Source organism: Hipposideros armiger, unplaced genomic scaffold (genome assembly GCF_001890085.2).
Source record: "Hipposideros armiger isolate ML-2016 unplaced genomic scaffold, ASM189008v1 scaffold_88, whole genome shotgun sequence".
Taxonomy (NCBI): domain Eukaryota; kingdom Metazoa; phylum Chordata; class Mammalia; order Chiroptera; family Hipposideridae; genus Hipposideros; species Hipposideros armiger.
Window position 1 is genome coordinate 4,033,650 of NW_017731438.1, and position 9,554 is coordinate 4,043,203.

Below are 9,554 nucleotides of genomic sequence, written 5' to 3' on the forward strand. Positions count from 1 at the left end.
AACACTAAAACTTTCAACGAAATCTTTAAGGTGGTTTTCTTTCAGTAGTCCAGAGTATACTGAGTCATTTCATGTGTGTTTATCACCCTGAAATGCTATACTTAAAAAATGGCAATTTTCTTAATTGGCTCAAAAACAGTATATGGCTTGGTTTCACTTGGTAAAGTTAATATGATTTAAAAATATATATACTTATATATATATATATACACACACACATATACACACAAACACACACCCATTTTTACTCAAGGAAGAAAAATACTTTAAAGACATGCCAATTTGAAAAGGCATCAAAGTAAAAAAATAAAGGCAAAAACCAAAAACTATAATAAAAAAAATTAAATAATTGGCAGGTTAAATGAATGAAAAATGAGGAATGTGCAGTGAAAAACAAACTGACAGAAAGCATTCCAGTTCATAAAATGGGAAACGTAGCAAGTTTTATGCTTTGTTTTCCAAGGAAGTTATGTTCCAACATAAATTCTGAAATAGTCCATATATTCCATGTAGATTTTAGGTGCCAATGTCAAATTGCAAATTCTGCACACAAAGCTTATCAAAGTAACACTGGTAAAATCCCAGTATTTGCAAAACTTTAAGTTTTGGCAAATATTGTAATGATCACAATTGGTTGGTACTGAAGTCATGAATGCAGAATGACGAGAAAACCCATTTCATAAATATTTCATTTGATTAAAAATACCAGGCTTGAAAGTTCTAAATAATCTGAGAAAATATCTAAAAAAAATTGCAATTTAACAGTAATCTGTATATACACACACACACACACACACACACACACACACACACACACACACACACACACACATATATATATACACACACACATATATATGTGTGTGTGTGTATGTTTAGCTGCCATTAAAAAAAAATAGGAACCACCACCAAAACCAAACAAAAACACAGAAAATGTTAAGACTGGTATTAAGAAACCCTGCAATGCTCCCATGCTCACATTACAAGAAAAAACAAATTGTACACATTTATAAATAAACAGTCTCTCCACCATTAACACCCAGAGCTTCCTTTATACCAAAGTCTCTTTCCTTTTGCCACTGAACTTGGCTTTGTCCCTTGCTTTTCGGAAGCCAGGCTGTGTTCGGTGTGCTTTGACACTCTTGATGCTATCTGCTATGCGCACCGGGGAGCCACATTCTGAAGCGTCTCCATCAACTTCGACCTGAGTCACACTCGACACCGTGGATGTCCTTCTCTGGGCCCTGACATTCCCGGCAGAGGGGTTGTTCTCTGCACACTCCTCATGAAGCTTGGGCAGACCCTGCAGCTCTGCTGGACCAGTGGCCTGCTGGAAGGGGGCAATGGCTGTTCGAATACAATTGAACCACTGCTGCTTGTGGAAGACATCATTAGCTTGTAGAGTGTAAGACTGGCCAGGAGAGGGATCTCGGAAGCGAACTCTAAAGATATTCTTAGCTGGAGAAATAAAAGTGGAAAAAAAGGAAAGCAGGCTTAGAAAAAAGTTTATTCTGGATGAAGTGGTCATACCATCTTAACATGGGTGCTGGTATTTATACAACATGCACAACTATTAGGTAGATTCGGGAAATAAAACCTATACACTACTTATGAGACAGACCCGCTGATGTTAGAGCTGCGAAGCACCTGACAATGAGTGTAATGAGTGTCATAGAGATAGACATAATGAGAGTCAATGAGTGTAACAGCCACTGGACAATCAACCCATTTCATTTTCAGTTTTTTGTGTAGGGACAGAATTCTTAAAGATTAAAATAAAGTCACTTAGGTTCTGAGTTTATGTTTATTTAAACTGTTTTAAAACTAGTTTTACCTTTATCTGAGTTGCTGAAAGCCCCTCGAAAGGACCCTCCCATTCGCACATCTCCATCCTGCAGGTCTTCCAAGACCAGCTCTTGGACGGGAATTGGTTGCCGGTAAACCTGGTAAGAGTGGCGCTCATTTCGTGTAACAGGCCGGGTCAAAACCAAGATGTCTTGAAACAGGAAAATGTAAAGTTTCTGGAGAAACGGGAAACAGTACTTCTTAGGTATGGAACTTTGTGACTTTAGATGATGGAAATCCATTGTTACAATAACTTGATTTGACATTATTAACTTCATCATATTGATTTACTAAGACCTCCTTCCAAGTGACCCCATGAAGATGGTGATTTTCAAAGCTGTCTATGTCCCGCTTGGCCAGTTTTTCTAATCTCAGACTCCATAAAACTGCTTTCATTGGTGCGTTACCTTAGATTAGGCAGCAGCTGAGTAAACACTGCTTCCCACAAAGACCTGACTATCAGCAGTTACATGACTGGAAACACCAGTGCTGTACAGCAGTTTTCTAACAAAGTAAGCATTAAAAAATCGAAACTGGTAAAAATGTTAATGGTTGTTTTGTCCCACACAAATTTAAGACTTTTAAAACAATTAGGCCTCATGATAGAAACCAGAGATGTCAGATTGCAACTTTTCCCAAAAATGAACCTCAATTTATAAATTAGGCTTCTGAAAAGAACACAGTGAAACAAAAATACCATCCATGCTTATGTACTTAGTTCTAGCAGGTACTTTTGTAATTAAGATCTTAAAAATAAGTGTGCTTTCATTCAATTTGCTTCAGAAATTTGTTTAGTGGTGCTAAAAATGACTTCTGTCACTATAAAGTCAACTCTGCAAAATCTCTTTGAATATGCTTTTTTATTAAACACGAAACTAATAATTTATTTAGGAAGGAACCCGGAGCCAAACAAATTGATTTATGCTTCAAAACTAAAGAATGAAGTATTACTGATTCTCCACTGAGACATTTCAATCATTCTGTAACAACAGAATCCAAATGTTTGCTTTATTAAAGCTGACAACATAAACTAAAACCCAGTAACCTTCTTTCACTATGTGATGAATTTATTTTACAAAGCTGCTTCATAATTTATGTGGGAAATTTAAACAAGGTAGGAAAAGGGAAGTAAAATTTCTCTTCACATTAGCATTCATACACACTTACATGTCCGTTTTTATTCTTCAGTTCCCCATGGCAAAGCAGCACTTTGCTGGCTTCAATTCTAGGGTCCTTCTGCTTTTCATCTAAATATTCCAGTTTGTCAATGTAATACTGGCATTCGGATTCACCTTTCTTCAAGTTGATATCAGAGAGAACTCCTTGTATTATCAATATCTAAAAATGATAAAAAAATTGGTAGAGTATTTTCAGCATATTAACTTATCCCGCTTCTCCACAGGGCTAAAACATCTCATTAAAATGATGGAAGTTTGAAGCTTGAAGGGGCTCTAGAAATCAGCTATAATAATTCAGTCAGTTCCTTCATTTTACAGATGAAGAAACAGCCTCAGCCAAACTGGGTGATTTGCCCAAAGTCACACAGCTAGCTAGTGAAAGAGATCAGATTAGAATCCAGTCTTTTGATTAAAATACTATAAATATGTGCTATATCTCTACTGCTTAGTGCACAATGCACTGTTATTAGGCACTTAAAACAACAGAACACTTCACTGTGCTGATTTAATATGCATAAAATTTGACAGTATTATATATACCTTTCTAAGGCAAGCTAGCATGTAAATTTGCAAAACATAAGAATCACTTGTTTGACTACTTACAGCTTCCTCGAGCAGCTGAACATCAGGGTGATCTTTTGGAGTGTGCCTAAGAATTTCTTTTAAGAGTAAAGGATACTTGACTAAGCGACTTCGAGGAATATCTAGGAAGCTCCAAAGATCTAGTTTGCGACTGAAGGGAGACTCAAGACATCGCTGGAGGAAGTCTTGGACTTTTGGATCCTGTTTCTTTTGATCAAGAAGAGCTTTGGCTGCCAGCTGGTTACTACAGTAGCCTTTGTAGGCATTCAGGCCTGGCAACTGCAGAGCAATATGAGAAAACAATGTATGATAAATTCTTGTTATGATTTAGTCCATTAGTAAGCTGTGAAGATGAAACACAAAACTTAGTTATTCTTCAAAGTTTTAACAAGCTGCGAAGATTTTCCTACAGGTGATGGTGGGAGTAGGATAGTATTCTGGGCTGACATCAGAACGGCCTTTTCCAAGTGCCCTAACTTGGCTAAATCCAACCCAAGACTCATGATTTCTGCCTCTCCCACCCTCTGTTAGATACTCGTCTTCTGGATTCCCAGGACACCTGAGTGCTCCTCTTTCACAGTCATCGCCAACTCTGACTATTTCTATACTCTCACTAGATGCTAAAGGCAGAGACTGGATCTCCAGTTATCCCTCCTGGAACAGTGCCTAGTGTCTGGCAGGTACTCAAATGTCACCAGAAAGAATGAAACAAACAATTAATGGCATAGACTGTGGGAATTCTATCCAAGGAGGAACACGTTTTTAAAACAAATAAAACTGTATCATTCATGAAGTATTTTTCTAAACAATGAGTGTAACTTCTTATAGCTACATAAATTTGTTCAGTTTTAATGCCGTTTTATCTGTTTTTAGAATCCAGTTACTAAATCAAATCGATTCATCAAAAATGACAAGTATGGCACATCTGTAAAAAACAATCTACAGTAAAGAAGTCGCTACATACCCAGTTCACAAGAATGTGACCAATCTGCTCTACTGTCCCATCAGGCTTGGTTGCTTCTCCTATTCTTGCCAACAAATCTAAAGTAGAAAAAGGAGGAAATGCCAATAATATGTTTATTTTTTAAATAATTCAGCACTAAAATAGTTTAGATTTAAAATGACTTGTGTTACCACTGTTCAGATACTAATGAAAGTTAAGAAGCATATCTTACCTTCATGCAGAGGTATGTAAGCGTCCAAATCACCAAATATTTGTGTTAGTTCCTCTTCTGACATAATAGACAACTTTAACATGGGGTCATGGTAGGCCTATCAGGGGGAGAAAATGTGTCATGTACAGAAATCAAGCAAATAAAACATGATGAAAGATCTGTACTTGAATGCAAGCCTGACTATACAAAAGCTAGCGTGGATTCTATTGTTACACATAAAAGAAATTAAAGTATATGTTAATCCCAATAGACTCTCTTACTGGTATTCATATCTGAAGAGATGTGTCTAACACACCTCATCTAAAAAAAGTATGCACCAGTAGATATTTTCTACGTTTCTCCTTCTAAAGGTAAGAAAATTATCCTTTACAATTTGTGAAATATAACTTTTAAGAAATTAGGGTATATGACACACTTACTGACCTTTCTTGCAAGCTTGAGATCCTCAATTAAATCCTGTTCGCCTCGAGACATTTCATATATTGCCTAAAAAAAAAAATCATAGGTCATTCCTTCCTTTGAGAAAATTATATACAATTGGTATTTACCATTATTTAACTGATGTTTTGAACAGCACTTTTAAAGTGACTCAATCTAACATCTGTAATTCAGAATGGAATCTCAAATAAGAGGCTGCCTATGTTTCATAATCCTACCCTCTCATTAGACTTGTTAAATTTGCCACTGCCACCATCACAAAGTGCTGCTCAGCACATGTTACCAGCTGCCACTACTCAAATACAAAAATGCAGCTGATTTTGCCACAGGCATTAATGTGCTATTCTTCGGGCAACACATATGTTTAAAAAGGAGGGGGGGGGGAGTTTTTTATTTTATTATTGTTAATAAATACCGTCTTGCTACTGAATGTCAGCATACCTCCTGACGTTTGATTTCTTTGGTAGTTAAAGACTCCTTCATGTTGACATCTAATGTCTCTGACCACAGTATACTGCTTCTCCTTTTGGCAGGTGTTGGGACTGATGATCTGCTCGATGATTTCTGGGCAGAAGCTGGGGATCTGTTGTCGCCACGAAGGGTAAAGGACTGAAAAGAAAAAAAAAAAAACAGAGAAAAGGTTTGGAAGATAAGTAATTATTCCGTTTTTAAAAAAATTAAAGACAAATTAAAAAACAAAGTTCTGAGAATTTCTCACATAAAACAATCATTTATCCAAGCTTCACTCTATCATTCTAAAATATTTATCAGCCAAAATTACTTTTTTCGGAATAAAAACTATCCAAGACTTTGTATGTTTTGATATAAGTTGCAAACTAATATTATGAGGTTATATAAATATGTTCTGGTAACAATATTTACCAGCATAATCCAAAAAGAATTTATGTTTATTAATGCAAACCTGTTTGTACAACCCCCCCCAAAACACAAATCTTAGGCTTCTATAAACTGTCCCCTCACTGTATTACTCATGCCCCATCCCCTCCCCCACTTACCTGTATTGTTTGACCAAAACGTCTGACTGCTCCATTTCTTACAGGAGAGATTAAATTTGCCAAGGATGTGACCCGAGCTAGAGGTCGAACTCTTTTATTGCTTGGCTCCTGTAAAAACAAAAACAGATTGTATCAAAATACTAAGAACACTAATGAGCAGCAGTAATTTATTAAAAAATAAGTGGTATAAGAAAGGCCAGTGAAATATCTGAATACCACTGAGAACATATATTATCATTAAATAGAAGAAAAACTAAAATTAACACAAAGAAATTAGATTCTAAAATTCTACAGAACTTCCTAGTTTAATATAGAGATGAACTTTTAGAAAAAACACATTATTACGAAAAATTTCAAACACACACAAAAGTGGAGGATAGCATAATGGACCCCAAGTACTTATTACTCAGCTTCAACCGTTTTTGGTGTAACAGTTTGTTTCATGTCTTCCCCTACTGGAATATTTTAAAGCAAATCCCAGGCTTTATACCATTTCATTGTTAAATACTTAGAGAGAACTGCTTTTAAACGAACATGTCTAACACTGAAATGGTCAGCTCTGAAGGCAGTGAAGTCCCTGTATTGGGAAGTGTTCAGAGGCAGGGCAGTGGTTGAGGGAGCATGCAGGTTCTGGAATCAGGCTGGGCCCAAATCCCGGTTCTAGTCCTTGAGAGGGAACATCCTGGGCCTCATTTCCTCATCTATAAAATGAGGTTAGTATTAGAACTTCTCTTTTAACGTTGTTATGAAGATTAAATATGATATGCTTAAAGGGCTCAGAACAGTGCTTAGAACATATTACGTTTTAGCTATCATTAATATTTTTTTTAAGGAATATTTCCACTTACTATGTAAATATTGGGATTTATAAATAATTAGATCTTCTCTCATGCATTTAATTTAAAGGAAAAATATATACAAATACAGGAGAAATAGTTATTCTACATGATTTGTTTTAAAAATAATTATAGCAAATTCATCATTTATCATTCAAGAATCTCAAAACTTTACAAACTGCATTATTCTAATTTTACTGCTAAAAAAAAATGCCTATACCATTAGGTGATTCATACAGCTATTGAAATAAAGAAGGCCAGATCGTAAAACAGGCCTATCCTTTATAGGGTCTACGGAGTATAATTATTTGTTTGTATTTGATGCCTTTGACAATTGTGGCATACTTGACAAAATAATTGTGATGAGAATTTAGAAGAATATATCATTTAAAATTATATTAAAATTACCACTTAAAAATAAAAATTACCACTTAAAAATGACAGATGAAACAATTTTTTCTAAAAATTCTTTGATGTGACTAAAGTCATACAAAAAAATAAGGGGTGTGGAAACTGAGTAAAAATAATCCCCTAAAGTTTAAGAATGAAGTGGCAAAAAGAGTTAAAATTCTCTGGAAAGAAACTTAAATGATTCGAATAGTCAAAGCAGCAATTAGACTTATTAAAGGTATACATACATATCAGAAAGAAACGAGACCCACTAAAGTAAGGAGACTATAGATAATCAATTTAGGCCTTTGAAAGCCTTAAAGGTGGAGTTGTAGACCAACCCTCTCACACCAAAATAATTAACACCAAAGTAAAACTTATATAAAGCCACTAATGTGCAAATGTTAAGTGAACTGAAAAAGAAACTTTCAAGATATGTAGTAAAATGACACGCCGTGTGGCCAAGGACATGTGCGAATGCCTTTACAATATACATCTGTGAAAGACTGAAGTGACACATGCACGGGCAGAAGGTCCACATAAGGCATTCCTTTCTATTTAGTAAAGACAGTACAAAGAGTCTTCTGTTTGAACGCAGATATAATTACCTCACAAAGTAATATATGCCAATGTTAATCAGTAACAAAGCAGTTGTCAGAAAGTTCTGCTCCACTTTTTAGAAACAGAGGTTAATTCCTCTTCCTTTTCAAAGCATAACAAATTTGACTTCCTAGTTAATCACAAAATATTTAATTTCTATTTAAAAGTCTATAGAAAGGTACTCTTCTCAGTGACTTTGAAAAAGTTTGTTTAGTTGGGAGGAAAGGAATTTTTGATATGTTTTATTACATAAGATCAAATTAATGATAAAAAATTCTTCACAGGATGCATTACTGTACAACTACTATTTTCCTGGTAACTCAAAATTATGTGATATTTAAAATTAAAACTACAGAATTTAGAGTTAGATAATTAAATGTGAGTATATCTAAAGCATCTTTCTGAAACTACTGTGGATTTTGTTTCTGTAGTCTCTTTAGATTGGCAGGATATTATGTTAAGTAGCATTTGGTGGTTAAATATGTTCCACAGTCCTCTAGAAACCCATCTATAATCTCACTTCTTCACAAAGGATGTGTTAGTTTTAAGACTTCATCTAACCTAAAATGTCTTGGTAAGAGCACCTGGCTAGCTCAGTCAGTACTGCGTGAGGCTCTTAAAATGTCTTGGGAAGAAAGGATGGCACTAAATCAGGAAATAGGGGTGGTGGTGGTGGGTGGGGTAGTGGGAGGACATCTTCGCACTTTTTGCTTTTGGGGATCCAATAGTGACTTTCCTGCCTCACTAAAAGGACGTATGTGAAGAACGTTTGGCAGACACAACACAAACTTTCAGCATATATATTTCAAAAGTATGAAAACTTTTAATGAAAACTTAAAAAAAGTGTGATTGAAACGGGAAGGTGTAATACTGACTATGGTTCACTACTAATTTCATTCAAGATACATACACTATTTGAAAAAACTATCACATAGAAAACTTTTCTGGAAAAGTGATATGGATTGATCAGGCATTCATGGGTCACCCACAAGGTTGAGACAAAAATCTGTCCTTTAAAATACAGGTTAGGATTTGGCCCATCTAAGCTACAGCCAGTAGTCTTTCTTTAGGGGTCACATGAACCATTTTTATTATCTTGGGTTGGTTATTAAAGAACCTAAACAGTTGCACTGCCACAAAACATATCTCGAAAACAAAGGTTTTCAAGAACTGGTATCACACCTACATCTGTCCCTACAGGATGCAGGGACCATGTTTGGAGGTGACAAAATAAGAGGTGGGCAGGAGCCCACCTATCTTATCATTACCCAAAATAAGGCTTACATAATGGTTTTGTTGCTGTTGTTTATTTATTTTTGTTTTGGAGCACTGTTAACAGCGTTATGGCGAATACAAGAAGCTTAGAGAACCTGTTTAGATATTGAAACTATACAGTCTCCTCAAAAGACAATCTGAAAACCTATGGGAATAAACAAATACCAACCAGTTTTACATGCTCAAGGAACTTCCTACTACAGGCAACCTTTCACCAGG

At 35.6% G+C, this 9,554-nt stretch overlaps 1 protein-coding gene across 1 annotated transcript in view; it reads right to left on the reverse strand.

Annotated features, from left to right (window-relative positions):
- Positions 1 to 859: 859 nt before the first annotated feature.
- The window catches only part of NET1 (neuroepithelial cell transforming 1), a 46,346-nt gene continuing 37,651 nt past the window's right edge, over positions 860 to 9,554 (reverse strand). Inside the window, exons 4-12 of the mRNA XM_019644524.1 lie at positions 6,235 to 6,342; positions 5,660 to 5,827; positions 5,204 to 5,266; positions 4,781 to 4,877; positions 4,570 to 4,646; positions 3,627 to 3,884; positions 3,013 to 3,183; positions 1,835 to 2,021; positions 860 to 1,458 (exon numbers count right to left, since the gene is read on the reverse strand). Of these exons, the coding sequence (XP_019500069.1) occupies positions 1,052 to 1,458; positions 1,835 to 2,021; positions 3,013 to 3,183; positions 3,627 to 3,884; positions 4,570 to 4,646; positions 4,781 to 4,877; positions 5,204 to 5,266; positions 5,660 to 5,827; positions 6,235 to 6,342 (1,536 nt within the window). The 3' untranslated portion in view covers positions 860 to 1,051. The remainder of the gene's footprint in view (positions 1,459 to 1,834; positions 2,022 to 3,012; positions 3,184 to 3,626; positions 3,885 to 4,569; positions 4,647 to 4,780; positions 4,878 to 5,203; positions 5,267 to 5,659; positions 5,828 to 6,234; positions 6,343 to 9,554) is intronic.